The sequence below is a fragment of the Petromyzon marinus genome, chromosome 27 (assembly GCF_048934315.1).
Source record: "Petromyzon marinus isolate PM22_M1 ecotype Great Lakes invasive population chromosome 27, UKy_Petmar_22M1.pri1.0, whole genome shotgun sequence".
Classification (NCBI taxonomy): Eukaryota; Metazoa; Chordata; class Hyperoartia; order Petromyzontiformes; family Petromyzontidae; genus Petromyzon; species Petromyzon marinus.
In genome coordinates, this window is record NC_133693.1 from 11,286,244 (window position 1) to 11,304,396 (window position 18,153).

Here is an 18,153-nt window from a genome sequence, read left to right on the forward strand (position 1 = left end):
GCCGCCACAGAGGGCGCTGTGATCCGGTCCTCGCCTGTTCCTGGCGTTTCCCCCACCTCCCTCCAACCACCGATGGACAAGCCCCTTGGAGCTACAACCACGCCGACCCATCCCGTCCTGTCCTGAGCCACCGTGTCGAGGACGAGTGGCAACGGAGCGGGGAAGTCTCTTGCGCGCGTGACGAGAGTGGAGTCACGGTCCCGTTGTCCCGTCCCAGCCCGTGTCAACACATGGCTAGTTTGGGTTTTTGTTGCTTCCGTGCGAACTTACACTACGACGTCGCATAGCCGAGCGTCGCGTATCCGTCCTCGACCAATCAAAGTGTCAATTTCTATCAACGTCCACGTATCCACCCTCTTTACATATCCGCCTATACCAGGTGTCGGCAACCGAAAAGGAGCATTTTTTTTCGAATTCGGTAAAAAAAAAAAAATACATCAAAAGCCGCAATGCACGTGGTGAATACGAGACAGTGGTCCTTAAATCTTGACTTAAAGCTTTCACGACTGCATGAATTCATATTCTTTGGGTCTTTTGGTAAAGTCACGTAGATAGGTACAAATTAATAATAAATAATACATATAAAAGAAACGAAAAACTACGACGTTTCGATCACAACGCAAGCGATCGTCATCAGGAGGAAAGAGGGGGAGAGCTGCTGAACGCAGACTGCTTTATAGGTTTAAAATGGGCGTAGTCCTAGGGTCATAAACTAAGTGGGCGGGGCTAGTGATGCTAATGTGAGAAATTAGCATAATGTTAATGTAAGATCGCAGAGCGGCCTCCGCGACGAGTGTGCGGGTGGCTAGCCCCGCCCACTTCGTTTATGACCCCAGCACTAGACCCATTTTAAACCTATAAAGCAGTCTGCGTTCAGCAGCTTTACTCCTGATGACGATCGCTTGTGTCGTGATCGAAACGTCGTAGTTTTTTTGTTTTTTTATATACATTTATTATTTTTATTAATTTGTACCTATCTACGTGACTTTACCGAAAGACCCAAAGGTGGTCCTTCATAACTAACGTCACGAAGCGATCCTTGAGGAGCCGCATGCGGCTCCGCAGCTGACCCCTGACCTATGCTGTACCTCGGTCCACAGCGAGTGAGATATGCGACGTTGTACACGACAACCTGGGGGTCACGTAGCTGTGCTTTTGGCTTCATGAATGATTGGACGGCATCGTGTGTCACGCATCGCTGTGGAGAGCCCAGTTCAGCTGGTGCACTTCGTGATCCGGAAGGGATTGGCGTTATTAACCCTTCCCCGTTCTTGTGACGACCGTGTATGTGTATGTCATCGGAACGGAACCGGAAGAAAAATTCAAATAAAATAACATAATCAGTGCCGAGGCTCTCGCAAGGCCACGCGGGAGGGAGGGAGGGCTGTGTGTGGCACAGTTTGGCGCCAGCTATCGTAGAGTGCGGCGGTCGTGTCACGACAGTTCTCTACGGTGAGGAGCGATGTCATGAAACGCTGTGCTGCTTGCACGTTCCGAGATTCAGAGGTGAGGGGGACACCCAAAACCCTGCAACTTGCAGACGTCTCGGAAGGGTGGAAAGGGTTTAAATGCCTGCATTGCTGAGCACAAAGCCGTGCTCCCTACAGCAGAAGCAGCACTAGCTTCAGCAATGACCGGGTTATACACACAACAGGGCTCCAGTGGTTTCCTGGGCACACGCTACCAGACACGCAGGCAGCTGGCTCGGTAAACACACATTTTGGTTTCCGTTCCGATGAAGGAGTATGCCTCGACGTTACCGCGGTGTCACGTGCGGTCAGCGCACCGAACTTTCTCATCCAGTGGTCGCAGGTACGATCTCCTGGCGCGGCACTTGAAACAAAGGTCACGTTCCTCATGTATCTATGTAGAACTTATTTCGCACCGTATAGCGCCGGTGTTTTTAAACGACATCGTTACTCACCGTGGAGAACCGTAGCGACATGAAAGCACTTTATTGACATCTGGTGCCAGACTGTGCCACCACACGCCCTGCCGCACGGCCTTGTGGGAGCCTCGGTAGCGATAAAGATATTTAATTTTAGTTTTAATTCTGGTTTGGAAGAAAAACTGATGACGTACACATACGTCAACGGAATGGGAAAGGGTTAATACAACTGTGGTATGCATTCATCTGCTCCTAACTGATTGGGTGAGTAATATGAATTCCAATTATATTATTGAAGGCTGAAGATTGGATAGTTGGTACACAACTACAGTGGAGCACATGCTTCGAACTAGAAAACTCTCCAAAGCTCAAGTTTGCATATTGTGTTTTTTTTCATATTGTAAGACTGGCCCCCACCATGGGAATGTGGAATTTCCACCGCTGCGTCGATGTCACCAGCAGAAAGACGAGTGCCACCCCATTGCTGCCCTTTTGAGTAAGGAGACACTATCAATCATCGGATTTCCCTTTTACAAAGGGATGGTCATGGTATCCATCCAGGTATCTCACTCGGCGTGTGAAGGTTTTATCGACCGAGTCGCATCACTCTGCAGCTCGGGACTCGAGACTTGAGAAGGGCTCCAGGTGGTAACCAACGTCAGCTGTGATTTTTGTCGGTTGCTGTTGACAATGAGTCAAGATTTAAAGTTTATAGAACTTAAAACGCATAAAGATCATGTTGCCTACATTTCAACCATGCAGTTCAGACAGCTAAGTCTAACTCGAGGTTAATTCCCATGGTGGACATCTTGTATCTGTGTTACACAATAGCCAAGCACACTGTAAGTCCCTCTATGTAAAAAAAACATAATAGTTTATTTTACATATCACATCTGCCGTACGGCATTCTGGGAGTGCTGATGTCTCGTCATCATCAGCAGTCAGCCTTGCTTGAACCAATGCTGGTGAACTGCCAGATATGTACATGTGTATGTTGAGCTTCTTTCGCAACGTACGTAGCCAACCGTGATAATTGGAGGTGCGGGGGAAAGACAACAAACTAAACACAAAAATCAGTTCTAAAGAAATTAGTTTTCAATCTAGATTTACAAGCTGATATTCATAGACAAGGAGATATGGGTCCGAGATATTGTTTTTGGATAGGAAGTCGAGACTCAGTGATACACTGCATAATAACCATTAAAATTGTAGTCATCATCACTTTGGGGCAAAGTGATAACTACTTAAAATGCATTGTAAAGCTTTCCATTTCGAAATATTGATTCTGTTGTTTGGGTAGAATGCCGTATTGTAGCTTCAGTGCCAGTGAAATGCGGCGTTACCAAGGACACAATTGATTGCTGCGTGTGCGTGCTCTGGGTACTCCTGTTCGGAATGGAGGCTTCGAAAAATCCATGAGTAAAGCAAGGAATAGTGAAAGGGGTCTTTCATCTTACCGAGTATGAGGTCGTAATTTTTAACCCTACCGCACAATACATTTCAGTAACTCTGTACGTGTGGATGTTATCCGTAAGAAGCAAGGTAAATAAAGTAAGCAGTCAAAATTTGCATGAGATCAAACTTGTTTTTCATCATTTATGTCAAAATGCTATGATCTGTCTGGGCCAATGAATCTAACCCAATGGATGTATCCAACCGCGCTAATCAGAGGCACAGACCACCCTAACCCTAACCACGGATCGCCCTAGAGTTTGTCGACATGTTGTGCGATGGACAGTACATAGACCCATTAGCGAGTGTGGCGCACAACGCAATTGACAGTTCAGATTTGTAGAGTGTCAAAATGCAACCGCATCTCAAGTCACTGAAAGATAGAACAGAAACGTGAAGCCGTCCTGTTTTGGCTCTATTTTAGGGACAAAACACACTTCCAGGAGTAAAACAAATTGGAATAAACTTCACAACACGATTAAAATAATAGCGGATGGCATTTCCCACTTTCATTTGCAATATCATGCAGCTAAGTCAGCACTCTTCGTGTATTTGTAACACTTCTTCGATATTCGAAGCTCAAAACCTTGACGTCGTAGGCCGGAGTCATTTGCTGTGGTTCCTTGTGTATTACTTTGTTGATTATTGATCATGAGCTGGAACCAAACTAGCCGGCATTGCAGCTAGTCAGGATTTTGTGGTTCCATCAGAAGGCCACAGCAGACACTGGTGTTACGTGGGAAGAGCTGATAGTGGGTGACGGCTCAAGGCCATGACAAGTCACGGTGGCGAGATGTTAACTACCTCGCCTGGTATACAGTAGGTTGTGGGTTCTCTCCGTGGTCGCGTGGATTTTTATCCGGATCCTCCGGGTTTTCCCTCCACATTTACAATCCACTTGCGTTGAGAGTATTTGGCTGCTTTAGATTTCCACATGATGATAAGCCACTTCACTGAGCTGTCATTTGTGGTCATGTCGCTTTTGAAAAAGAGCTGTATAGCTCAGTGGGCCTTAACTAGTGAAAGAAAAAGTTAGTTAGTTATTTATTAACGTCGAGACAATGGGTTTCCCGATGTGCCAGTGAAACGCGAGAGACTCAGTTCTATACTAAAGGGGTTCTCGGTTTTAAGTTTTAACCTACGACACTCAACTCTTGGCGGATACCAGTTGTCTGAGTACCTCCGATTAGCACAGTTGGCTAAAGAATTTCATCATACAAAAAACAAAGATCCCCCGTATAGCTATAACATACTATTGGGGCAAGTGCTGATAGCGAGTAGCACCCAATGAAGGCCTGCAACGGCACACGAGGGGGTGGGTGGCCAGCACCACGCCCGACCGCCTTTGTCTCCCCAGTGACGATATTTTTACACACCGCACCAGGTACTCATTTGAGGCTGAGTCGACCTAGGGGAGGCCCAGGACCAGTTAAGATAATCGTCACTGGTGTTGGCCGTGAGCTGGAATCGAACCAGGGTCGCAAGGTTCGTACCGCAGCGCGTTAACCACTACACTACCGCCCCCCCCCCCCCCCACCCCAATACACACATGCACACACATCGTTGATTAGCTCTGATCGAGGTGGAAAGAGATTTACAGTAAGTTTAAATTGGTGGACAAACGCGGATACGGACTTTGGATTAATCTCCCTCTTCTTTCGCGTGTGCACCAACACGCGTAGAGATGTCCCACTGCTCTCTGCTCGAGTTTGGGTGACATACAAAACTGATTTTTCGATTTAAAGCTTTCGTGACTGCAAGGATTCACCTTCTTTGGTTCTTTCGGTAAAGTCACGTAGAATGAGAATAAAATAATAAATTAATAAAATAAAATAACACAATAAAATTCTCACGACGTTTCGGCCACAACACAAGTGGCCTTCTTCAGGTGAAAGGAACAGACCTGTCGGGACGACTTGAAGAAGGCCACTTGTGTTGTGGCCGAAACGTCGTGAGAATTTTATTGTGTTATTTTATTAATTTATTATTTTATTCTCATTCTACGTGACTTTACCGAAAGAACCAAAGAAGAGAAAATTAATCTGCCCGCACGCGGCGTGAAGAAGCGGTCACCTGACCCGCGGGGCCCCCGTCGGCGGGTGGGAGGGGGGCCCCCAGGAAAGTTTGGCTTTTTTACTTTGCAACAACAATAACATTTTTTTTCAAGATTCTCACTAAGAAACGTATTTGGAGTTATAATAATAATAAGGTTTTCCCCCCTTTTTTCTGGCAACAAAACTGAAACCTTTTTTTACGAGGATTCATGTCTGCATTAACCACAACACCTGCAGTCAAAATGCAAACAAAAAACATACTATGATAATATATGTGGCATTGTCCTTGAAACTGATTGGTCCACACCAAGGGACGGCTTTCTTTTGAGCCTCGACGCAATTGGTGCTCGACCAGATGCTGTTGTCTTCTTTTTTCAAACTTTTAACAAACTGTAAAAAAAAAATTGCATTGCACTTCACAACCAGAATATTGATTTTTACTGGAGAAATCTAATGAGCTATCAAGCTCTTTTTCACAGAGGTCCAGCTTCAAAGTAGCATCGCAGTCAAGACATAATGCTCTGATTCATGCTTGACTCCATAGGTTGCCATTCAAGCTGGCAGTCTTTATGAAGCAAAACAAAAATCAACTTAATTTTAGACGCAGCAAACACATTTTACTTGCGTAGTATCAACAGGGCAGGGAAAATTACTGAACGACTCCAACCCTTACGTGTCACCTTGCTTATGGCCGTCAAATAACGTCAGGCGTGCGCGCGCTGGAGGCGACACATGCATGTATTTATATTATTTAAATGCTTTTTTTAAAGTCTATTGTTTATTATTATGATTATTATCGTGATTATTATTATTATTTGAAGGCGACTTGAAGAAGAATGGAAATGCTGACCGCCACATGCCGATGCAACGACGCCTTGATTTCGACGCAACAAGGCGCGCGCGTGTGTACACAGAGCGGGAGCGCCAAGCCACTCGGGGTCGAGTGGCCAGGTGGACAGAGCGTCTGAGCGGGAAGCGCCTTGTTTGTGAGCACCGGGCTGGAGAGGAGGGCGGGGGGAGGAGGGCGCATTGGGGGGGGGCGGGGAGGGTGGGATGGGGGAAGGAGGGCGCATTGGGGGTGGGGAGGGCGGGGAGGGTGGGAGGGGGGAGGAGGGCGCATTGGGGGTGGGGAGGGTGGGAGGGGGGAGGAGGGCGCATTGGGGGGGGGAGGGGAGGGTGGGAGGGGGGAGGAGGGCGCATTGGGGGTGGGGAGGGCGGGGAGGGAGGGGGGAAGGGGGGAGGAGGGCGCATGGGAGGGGTAGGAGGGCGGGGAGGGAGGGGGAAAGGGCGCATAGGGGAGGAGGGCGGGGGGAGGCGGAGGGGTCATGGGGGGCGGGGAGCAGGAGGACGGGGGGGGGCTTGGGGGAGGCTAGCGGGGGGTGGAGGAGGGTGAGGGGGAGGCGAGGTGGGGGTGCATCGCACCACCCCGAAGCGACCCCTGCGCGATGACCAAGCACGGAGGGGTGGAGGTGGAGGCCCCCCCCCCACCTTGCCCTGCCCCCTGCCAAGACTGAATACAAACAGAGCCACCACCAGCCACTGATGCGCAATGGGCCTTGAAAAGTAGACGATGGGGGGGTTTCTATTGCGGGGGGGGGAGCTGGAGGTAAATAAACAATTAAATGTTAATTCATAAAACTGCTTGAAGGGGGTCTCTGGCCACAGGTAAAGGTGCGGCCCTGCAATTTCTCGCTCACGCCACTGCTGGCGGAAGGGTCTCAGAAGAGAAGCGTTCTTCACTCATTTTCAGAGAGAGGGGGGGGGGGTCACTTTCGCCGATGAGACATCATCAGCGTGAGTGGCCGCCACGCCATTTGAAAGCATTGTCGGGTTTGACAGCAGCACGACGAGGACGATGATGATGATGGGTGGGGGCTGTCTTCACCGTCCGTGTATTGTCGGGGTTTGCCGCACGTCAGGGCCCGCACTAAAGGCCACCAGCGGCCGCCAGGGGCCCACGGGCCTTGAAATGAAGAACATCTGCATAGAGGAAGCGCTCCTACCCTCCTGTACAGGGTATTGGAGCTGCTCTGTCACACTGACCAGATGTCTTGGACGAGGTGGAAGTACCCACACTTTACCCCACCGTACGTCATCTGCCAATGACTCTCTGTGGTGTAACCATTTAGATACTGTGTGTTGGACACAAGTGGATTTTAAGGAACTTGCCACCATTGATTTCAGCGCCTTGCTGGGAGAATGAATCGGCGGAAGTCAACAGTGCTCACCATGACGCAGCTGTCGTGAAGGGCCGGACGCAAATTTGGCTTTTCGCTCCATTGGGTGAAAATTGTCCCCAAATGTGTATTGGGAATATACCCGCAGATTGAGCAGTCCACGTTCGTGCACCGCACTATGACACCCGAGTTTAATTCTTGGCCAAGGCCAACGTCCGGGCAGCTACGGTAGCGAGATGTTCACTACCTCGCCTGGCATTCAGCGGGTTGTGGGTTCGATCCTGACCCTGACGCCTGCTGTATATTTTGAGGTTGCATGTTCTCGCTGTGGTCGTGTGGGTTTTTTTAGGCGCCTCTGGGTTTTACCTCCACATCATATAGTATTTGGCTGCAATAAATATTACACGTGATAAGCCACTTCGTTTAGCTATCATTTGTGGCCAGGTCGCTTCTGAAAAAGAGCTATAGCATCGGAGTACTGCAGCATCTGGAATTGTACATGCCCTATCAAACCTGGAATAACATTGTTGCAAAATATTTAACAGCCCAAATAAAGGAGCAGGGGCTGGTGGCAATGCCTCCTTTTAAATGCAAATATCTAGAATGACGGAAATAGCTCAAACCTCCAGTAAATTACGTGGCTTCTCTGCAGCAGTTCCAGTCGTCTGGAATGCGTCGCCTCCTCTCTCACGGCACCGCACCTCGGCGTCGGTGTTGTCCATCTGTGGGAAATCTGAAGACTTACATTGCTTTTATGGCTTTATTTTGGTGATTTCGAAAACGTTGTTTGGTTTGACCATGTTTGTTTGTTGTAGTACGGAGTTAGACTGATGGCCTTAATCTAAGTTGTCTTGTGGTTGTTGTTGTTTGACTTGCATCCCACTGGGATTTTTGCACACAGCGTTGGTGTACGGTGCTTTTTCTGCAATATTTTGATGTCTTTTTTTGGATTTTCTGCTTGCACAAAGTCACATAGTCACTTTAAGATGTTTGCTTGTTCATGTTTTTGTTTTTTCTTTGTTGCGGTTGCACCCGATTCAAGAGCCGAATGGCTCACAGGGCTCTACCAAATAAATTAAACTGAAAACTTGTTTATGCATAATGAAGGTTGTATTGGGTTAGATCGCCTACTTGTCAAACTTGTTTATTTACTTTATTTATTCTCCCACAAACGTCCGAATGTCCTCTTTAAGTCAAATTTGTGCGCGTTACGCATTTTGCTAACGAATGAACGACTTATGCGTTGCCATCCCTATCGCCTCTTCCTCCCCACCAAGGTCGGCAAGTACACGGCGTTGCACCACGATGACCGGAATCACAATCTTTGGACCGGAAGAATCCGATGAGTGGTGAACGCTCTCTTTTGCTCACGGGTGACCACAACGGCTGTGTCCTGAAGAATCTTCTCCGTCGCCAGTCGGGTGGATGCCATGGAAGGCCCCATGTCGCTCCGGTTGCCCGAACTTGATGTTGAATGCGTCCGTTGACTTCACTTCGGGGCGTCACGGTGTCTGGAGAGGTGTTCTGTTCGTTTTGTTTCATCGCAGGTGGCGTTTGCGCACTCGGACACCAACAAGGCCCTGGCACACGAGGTCCCGTCCAAGCAGGCTGATGACATTCTCGACTGCACTTGCGACGAGGGAAAGAGCCCCCCCCCCCACGGGGAAATGTGGGCCGTGAATTGCAGGGGGTGGGGGATGGAGGGGTGGGGGGCATTCCACCATAGGTGGAGTTTGACTTCAATTTTTACGGGGGGGGGGGCAGGGGTTCGCTTTGTCCCATCACATTAAATGTGCCCAGGTTTGGAGGAGCGTTGCCCCCCCCCCCTCCGTGCCCCCCCCTCCCACCCACCGCAAACTCCGCCCATGCATTCCACATCCCATGGCCCTGCCCCGGCTCTGCCCTTTGCTCTGAGAGGACCATTCCGTCACAGGTTGCGTAATTGCAGGAAACCGAGCACTGCTCTCCACGAGAGGAAGGACAAACAAGGCTTTGGTCGTGACAAGCGAGCAATATTTCCGCTACCGTTTGTTTTGACCCAGCGAGAAAAGCCTTCACTGTGCCTCGTGGTGATGACTCATTACAGCCGGGGCTGGAAAAGTGTTTAACTTGTTATGGGGTTTTTTTAAGGTTCAGTGGACCGGTGACTTTTTTGCGTTGGATCGAGAAAGGCAGTTTCGATGTAAAATCAAATCAAATTATAAGCGCTTTTGTCTCGACGAACCTGAACTGTGCCGTGGCTCGTAAGCTTGTTCGAAGTTAATGAATAGTGAGGCTGGAGGCACTCGTTGGGAATGCATTCCTCTGTGTTAGCGTGTTCGGTATCCTGTGAGAAAATCACCCGGAATGTGCCCGATCCCAGTCAGACATTGGAAACTAAGCCAGGATTTGAGCCTGGATAGCGCTGGGTGAGTGAGCACCATGTGTATGAACAGGTGCGGTAAAAGAGCTACATAGCTCAGTGGACCTTACCTGCTAAAATAAATAAAAAATAGTTTTTCATTTTGAATGAAAGCCCGAATGAGGAGCGTGGACACGAGCTGGTGTCTGCGTCCGTGCCAATGATGCGCAGCGCAATGGCCGTGCCAGTGGATAGACTCTCGAATCCGTCCCGAACAAAAGATGGAAAGTCTTTTTGAGAGTCTCCTGGAACGCTCGAGAACAGGCGTCCGTTCGCAGCACAGTGGTCCTTGTATCAAGAGTCTGTTGTTTGCCAGCGACATCGATTTTAAAACGATAGACAAGGTAAGCAAGCAGCATAGCCGCCACGTGACAGCAAGCCACCCAAAACCAGCCTCACTTAAACTATTTTTTTTTTACCAGGTAAGGCCTACTGAGCGATGTGGCTCTTTTTTCAGAAGCGACCTAGCCACAAATGATAGCTCAACGACGTGGCTTATCGCGTGAACCTTTCTAGCAGCCAAATACTCTAAAACGCATGTTGATTCCAAATGTGGAGGGGAAAACCGGAGGAGCCAGAGAGAACAATCAACGTGACCACGGGGAGAGCACGCTAACTCCAAATATGTATCAGGCGTCAGGGTCCTGTACTCACGGGTGAACACTGGACAATGATGCTTCTGAACATTGTTGTTTAGTTACACTAAATACATTTTAATTCTCATGTTTAACAGCACGTTTGCCAATACATTGCTGAATGAAGGCCTCCCCCATACCGTCTCAGTCATTGGGCGTTGTTTCACCATACTTTACTCGGCTGGACGGTGTGGGCTGGTAAAGGTCGGGAGGATACAGGTTGAAACATAGAAGTAGAGTACAGCAATATATGTTGGTGCACTGCCCTCTCCCGCTACTGCCCACCACGCAGCCACGCTGCCCTATGGCAATCTGTGCATCGTGGCCACCGTGCACTGGTTGAGATATCACCCGCCACTCATGTTAGCTGTGGCCAGGAATCAAACCCAGGTTGCCTGGTTTCATCGTGCAGTTCACCAACTAGCAGGGCACCGCTCCAGCCCGTGAAATTAAACACGTGTATTGCACGTGTTGACGTACGTATCAAGTTGTTTCTATGTAGGCGTTTGGATATCATATCGGAGAGCATATTTTGCACAGTTCATCAATTATAATATCCACAGCCACCCAGAAATGCACTGGATGTTAATGGAGGCATCCACCTTGCTGTCGTGTCGGCCCTGCTTCTTGAGATGGACTGGTATTTAGATTATCTACGAATCAACATTTGTATTGAATTCCACATTGTTCACAATAACACCCCAATATTATGGATTGCCATGATTTTGGGGAATTAAATTGTCCAAAAGAGATCCACGTTTATAAGATTATCCACGACGGAAAAGGGATAGCGACGAAGCGTGTTTTGTGGCAAAGTTTAGACAACGCGGGGAACAGGAGGGACCGTCTGCAGGTTTGTTTAGAGCCCTAAAACAAAACAGCGTGCAGTACCTGCCCCCGGCACCCCAGTCACGGCGCTCTGTTGGCATTGCTAAAACGTGCGACACAGAAAAGATGACTGTAGCCAGAACTGTAGTTTTTTTTGTATTTAATATCTATGTAGTTCTTCTTTGGTTCTTTCGGTAAAGTCACGTAGAATGAGAATAAAATAATAAAATAAAATAACACAATAAAATTCTCACGACGTTTCGGCCACAGCACAAGCGGCCTTCTTCAGGTGAAAGGAACAAACCTGTCGGGACGACAGAGCTTCAATGAACGCTGTTAAGATTCGCAGCGTCTTTTAAGCTGGTTGAGAGAAGTGAGGCACCTTGACCAGCTTAAAAGACGCTGCGAATCTTAACAGCGTTTTATTGAAGCTCTGTCGTCCCAACAGGTTTGTTCCTTTCACCTGAAGAAGGCCGCTTGTGTTGTGGCCGAAACGTCGTGAGAATTTTATTGTGTAGTTTTATTTTATTATTTTATTCTCATTCTAGGTGACTTTACCGAAAGAACCAAAGAAGATGAATCCTTGCAGTCACGAAAGCTTTAAACCGAAATCTATGTAGTTTTTTGTATTTAATATCTATGTAGTTTTTTTGTATTTAATATCTATGTAGTTTTTTTTGTATTTAATATCTATGTAGTTTTTTTTTGTATTTAATATCTATGTATTTTTTTGTATTTAATATCTATGTAGTTTTTTGTATTTAATATCTATGCAGTTTTTTTTATTTAATATCTATGTAGTTTTTTTTGTATTTAATATCTATGTAGGTTTTTTTTATTTAATATCTATGTAGTTTTTTTGTATTTAATATCTATGTAGTTTTTTGCATTTTGACAAGAGCCCCGGATATGAAGTGCGAGCAATGAAAAGTTAAGGGGGGGGGGGGGGGCACAGAAACTCCGTGGGCAGAAGCCCTAAACGCAGTGTTCACACGGCTCTGGGGACAGGGCGAGAAATGGGCCACGCCACCCCACTCACCTAGGGACTACTTGCGTAGGGACTACTCACGCAGAGACTGCCTGCATAGGGACTACTTGCGTAGGGACTACCTACGTAGGGACGATTTGCGTAGGAACTACCTGCGTAGGGACTACCTGCATAGGAACTACTTGCGAAGGAACTACTCACGCAGGGACTGCCTGCATAGGGACTACTTGCGAAGGAACTACTTGCGTAGGAACTACTTGCGTGGGGAGTGTGATCAGGAACGCGGACTTTTTATATAAGGGGAAGGGATGGCAAGGGAGAAGGAGCTAGTTGAGAGGATTACTTGGGCACTCGTTTAAGTCAAAGAAGGATGTGTTATGGTGCCTTGAGACATTTTCTGAAAGTGTGCCTTATAAGTGCAAATCATTGTTATGGTTGTGAACTTAACCACGCGGGCTTTCGCAAACCAACATTGAAAACGAATTTCTTTAGAATGCTCTTTGTGATTAGTTTGTTGTCTTTTCCCTTCCCCCGCCCCGCACCCCCGATAATCGCGGTTGGCTACGTACGGTGCGAAAGAAGTTCAACATACAGTACATACACACACATTGTGATTGGTAATATTTTGTGTGTGTGTTGGAACTGCGGAATGATTTGGCCAGGCTGTTGTCGTGAACCCTTTCACTCCCCCGACACGTGGCGCGCAATGTCAAGCAGACAGCGTCAAAGGTCAGCAATATTCTTGCCCGACAAGACAAACGTGAACGATCTATTCGATCGATTTCCATTCACTAGCGGAGACAACAAAGTGCACAGGGAGGGATATGGTCTGTTCTCCTACAACGCGTGTAAGTATTCATAACGCGATTTGGATATCACGCAATGAATGCATTGGGGAACACATTTTTTTTATAACGCGATTGAGTGAATGGAACTGCATCGCGTGAGTTGGCCAAAGCAGTCGTACAGCTGCCTCGGCGTATCATCGCACAAGGCAGCGGGATGCTGCTGGATGCTTCTAGATGCTACCCATAGGCCTCAGTCTTTGTTCGGCCTGCATACGCATCTCACGTGTTATCACGAACTGTGCTTTACCCTATATTATAAATTATAAGGTGACTTTTCAATAACGCGGTGTTCTTCAGGAACACAACTACTTCGTTATAGGAGAACATACTTCATGTGCAATGAGAAAGAGATTCTGTCAGACAGAGACAAAGCAGAGAACATTCTAAATAAACAGAGACATTAGAAATGCACATTCACATTTAGCTGTAAATGTTAACTTAAAATCACATTTGTGAGCGTGCATTTTGGGGCTTACCTCTGAAAAGCATTTGTTGTTCGTTTTGGGTTTAATGGTTCCAATCTCAGCATAGCTGGAAAGCAACACAGACAGAAATTGTTAATTAACTCATCAGCCAGAATTACTTAGTGCAATATAAATTTATACCATATACTGGAGCGAATAGCTAATGCACACAAACAGCCATTTTGTCAATCCACTGCTGGATGAGGGCCTCCCCATACCGTTTGAGTCATGGGAGCTATTTGGCCATACTTCACATGGCTGGTCAGTGTGGGTGGGTAAAGACAGGGAGAATAAAGTGGAAACATAGAAGTACAGTGCAGCAATAGAAGTTGGTACACTGTCCTCTCCAGATACTGGCCAGCACGTTCCCCAGGTGCCCTATGGCAATCGATTTGTGTATCGTGGCCACTGGTTGAGATATCACCCGCCACTCATGTTAGCTGTGGCCAGGAATCAAACTCAGGTTGCCCGGTTTCATCGTGCAGTTCACCAACTAGCAGGGCACCGCTCCAGCCCGTGAAATTGAACACGTGTATTGCACGTGTTGACCTCAGTTTACGTATCACCACTACGTAGCCCCACAGCCCTATGGCATGGTAGCGAGATGTTAACTACCTCGCTCGGTATACAAGTCGTTGGTTCGATACCGACCTTGACGCATGCATATTTGGAGTTTGCATGTTCTCCCCGTGGTCGCGTGGATGTTTCTCCGGGTCCTCTGGCTTTTCCCTCCACATTTAAAAATACGCCTTTAGATTATTTGGCTGCTATTAATTGCCACATAATAAGCCACTTCGTTGAGCTATCATTTGTGGCCAGGTAGCTTTAAAAAAAGAGCTATATAACTCAGTGGGCCTTACCTGGTAAAATAAAATATAGATCGATGGTTTGGTGTGTGCATGGTGGTTGCGTTTCCAAACACTTTCCAGGCTCAATTCTACTTAGCTTCTGAGAACTGATGAGATCAGGTGCAATATTTGGTAATAGGCTGCAAAGATATTATGTTTTATTAAAAAATATATGTATGGTTAATTATTTAATGCAAGGTTATACTGCACGGTGCGTTGCGTAAAACACACAATACTCAACAACAGTTTTGGAAGAATACGATGAACACCAATGGGAATGGATATTTAATGCCCTCACATATCAACTTTTTTATTTTTGGGTTCACAGAAATGTTTCCCCTGGGGGGTTGCGATGAATGTTGTATCCTCGCCAGTAATACGGCGGATCGTAAGTTACGGTTCAATAAACAAAGGCATTATTTCCATCCATGCGTTGATCCCCTGCTCGATTGAGAGGGCTTCCCAAGCCGTGCCACCCGAGGAGGTTGTTTGACCAGACTTCAATACTTGAAAAAGGGAAGGCCCCCGAACCGGTTCAGACATTGTTCGCCACTGATGTTAGCCGTGGATGGGAATCAAACTCAGGTCCCCCTGGTTCATGGCACTGTGTGCTAACCACTGCTCCACCGTTCCACTGCTCTGCCCTGATGCAATGTTGCTGATGCTAAAAGCACATAACCCGCTCAGAGTTTCAATCTCCACTCCGTGGAATCTTTAATAATCATGCTTATATGACTGCGCAAAGTTCTGGTCTGGTCCCAAAAAAATCTTGATACCAATCGTATTACTGCTGAAGGTGCTCTCTGTGTCACTTATAGGGTCACCTGTGTCGGTGAGTCCGCACCGAAAGCAGTGCCACATCATCATCGGGCAACAACTGATTTTTGTGTTTAGTTTGTTGTCCTTCCACCGCACCTCTGATGAGCATGGTTGGCTACGTACATTGCGAAAGAAGTTCAACATACATACAGCCCATAGACTAATACTACCATTAGACTAACACTACCCATGGACTCAACATTGAACCTCCGATTAGCACGGTTGGCGATGTACGGTGCGAAAGAAGTTCAACATACGATACATGCATAGACAAATCGAATGCATAGGCCAGAATTAACAACGGACATCCCAGCCTGGCATCTCGTCAGATCTCAGTGCGGCTTGGTAAAGGTTCCAACTTGTTTCTAAATAGTTATGAACACGTTGTGCTGTATAAGCAACTCAGAGTACACCTTCCCCAAGGATTTGACTTGCATGGACATCTGCCCTTTGAAGTGGCTGTGTACAAAACGTGGATGAAAGTATGCACATATGAATGGGCAATCTGGCTGCTAAACCAACCAGAGCCGAATTCCCTTCATTCCGCGTGCTCAAAAACAGACTAACACACAAGCAAGGTCAAACCCAGCAGCCTTGAATCCTCACCGTGTAGATTATTACTTTTACACAGCATAGATTTTCATAACCACAGCCAGTTTCGGTGATGAGTGCATTTGTCAATTGCAACATCTCCGGATCGACAGCGATTCAATCGCTGAACCATACTCGGGACCCACGATTTAAAGGTTGCACAATGCCCCCACCCCCCCCCCCCCCCCCCATAATGTTTAAGGTTCCTATAGGGGCCCCGAGTTAACGCATAGTCCTAGATGGCAGCGATCGATGACGCAACACCCCACCCTCTCCACCCACTCGTAAGGCCCCTCCAGAGAGCAGCCAGAATTGCTCCTTGCACCGGGGCCTCTTCACGCTGCCTCTAGCGCATTCCCCTCACCCTAAATTGTCGATGTGGGATTGCCTGATGCACAAATGGAAAATTAAAAACTCCCCGGTGGCGTGGCGAATGTGGTCATCCAGAACAGAGCTTTAACAACGTACCACAACGCAATGCCCGATCCACAAATACGTAGGAGACGTCACAGCGATGTCTCCTACGTACGGTTGCTTGGCTTGAACATCTGAATGTGAAATTGTAGTTGTTGCTCTGCAGCATCGACATCATTAGCCGCACGAACGAAGAAAGATAAGAGAGGGATACCTGACCCTGCCTGTATGCGCCAGAGTGGAGGAGCTACTTTGTTTAATGGCTCTACAGCGTGGCGAATCGACTGTAGAACGAGCGGCCCACAACGTTCTGGTTGCGAGTTCCAATCCGGGTTGGGGCTTGGCTCAGCCCGTCATCCATTTGTTTGTAGTTGATAAAATTATAATTGCTAAGTTATAAATTATCCGATTGTCTTTGTAATGTTCGCCTTTTGGCATTCTCTGGTCTGACACTGGTGGGACAAGGCCATATAGAAGGCTATCTTCGGTACAGGTCATTCAGTTTCAAGTACAATGCATATATTATCAGAGCATACATTGTTTGCATGTTTTGCCACAAGTTTGTGTGGTTAATGCAGACTTGATTCCTTGCACATCTTAACCCTTCCTGTTCAATTAGTCAAACCTATTCTTATTTTTCATTCTTTGATACTGGCAACAATAGGTCCCAAAGATAAAGTAAACAGTGCTTGTCCTTTGGGAATTCTCGCTCCCACCATAGGAATCTGGAATCTCCACCACTCGATCGGGGCTGCGAATGGGAAATGACCACCGATGCCTCAACGCTCATTTTAAGAGCAGGAGATCACCGTCATTTTTCAGAATACCAGACGATTCATTTACATTGGAGGAATCCGATGAGCTACAAAGCTCATTTTCACAGACTCAGAACGCGTCCTTTGCACCCATCGTCAAAATATTGCGGCGTTGATCGTACTTGTGTCGGGGAGCAGGAAGGCAGCGTGGCTGCCATCGGTCGGGAACACGTTTCCCTCCCTCTTTGGTTCTTTCGGTAAAGTCACGTAGAAAGAAAATCAATTTAAAAATAGAGTACGACGTTTCGATTGCAACGCAAGCAACCGTCATCAGGTAGAAGTAAATTTGAGAGAGAGACAAAACACAGACACGGAGACACACAGAAAGACACACAAAAGCAGAGAGACAACACAGTGTGCCTGTCTCTGTGTGTCTCTGTGTTGTCTCTCTCTGCTTGTGTGTCTGTCTGTGTGTCTATGTTGTGTGTCACTCTCTCTGTGTGTCTCTGTGTTGTCTCTCTCTGCTTGTGTGTCTATGTTGTGTGTCACTCTCTCTGTGTGTCTCTTTGTTGTCTCTCTCTGCTTGTGTGTCTGTCTGTGTCTATGCTGTGTGTCACTCTCTCTGTGTGTCTCTGTGTTGTCTCTCTCTGCTTGTGTGTCTGTCTGTGTGTCTATGTTGTGTGTCTCTCTCTGTGTGTCTCTTTGTTGTCTCTCTCTGCTTGTGTGTCTGTCTGTGTGTCTATGTTGTGTGTCACTCTCTGTGTCTCTGTGTTGTCTCTCTCTGCTTGTGTGTCTGTCTGTGTCTATGTTGTGTGTCACTCTCTCTGTGTGTCTCTGTGTTGTCTCTCTCTGCTTGTGTGTCTGTCTGTGTGTCTATGTTGTGTGTCACTCTCTCTGTGTGTCTCTGTGTTGTCTCTCTCTGCTTGTGTGTCTGTGTGTCTATGTTGTGTGTCACTCTCTCTGTGTGTCTCTGTGTTGTCTCTCTCTGCTT

At 47.3% G+C, this 18,153-nt stretch overlaps 1 protein-coding gene across 3 annotated transcripts in view; it reads right to left on the reverse strand.

Annotated features, from left to right (window-relative positions):
* LOC116946536 (doublecortin domain-containing protein 2-like) overlaps positions 1–18,153 on the reverse strand; it is a 67,699-nt gene that overhangs the window by 41,349 nt on the left and 8,197 nt on the right. For all 3 annotated transcript variants that reach the window (XM_076070118.1, XM_032961514.2, XM_032961513.2), the window contains one exon: positions 13,748–13,802. In XM_076070118.1, coding sequence (XP_075926233.1) covers positions 13,748–13,802 — 55 coding nt within the window. The remainder of the gene's footprint in view (positions 1–13,747; positions 13,803–18,153) is intronic.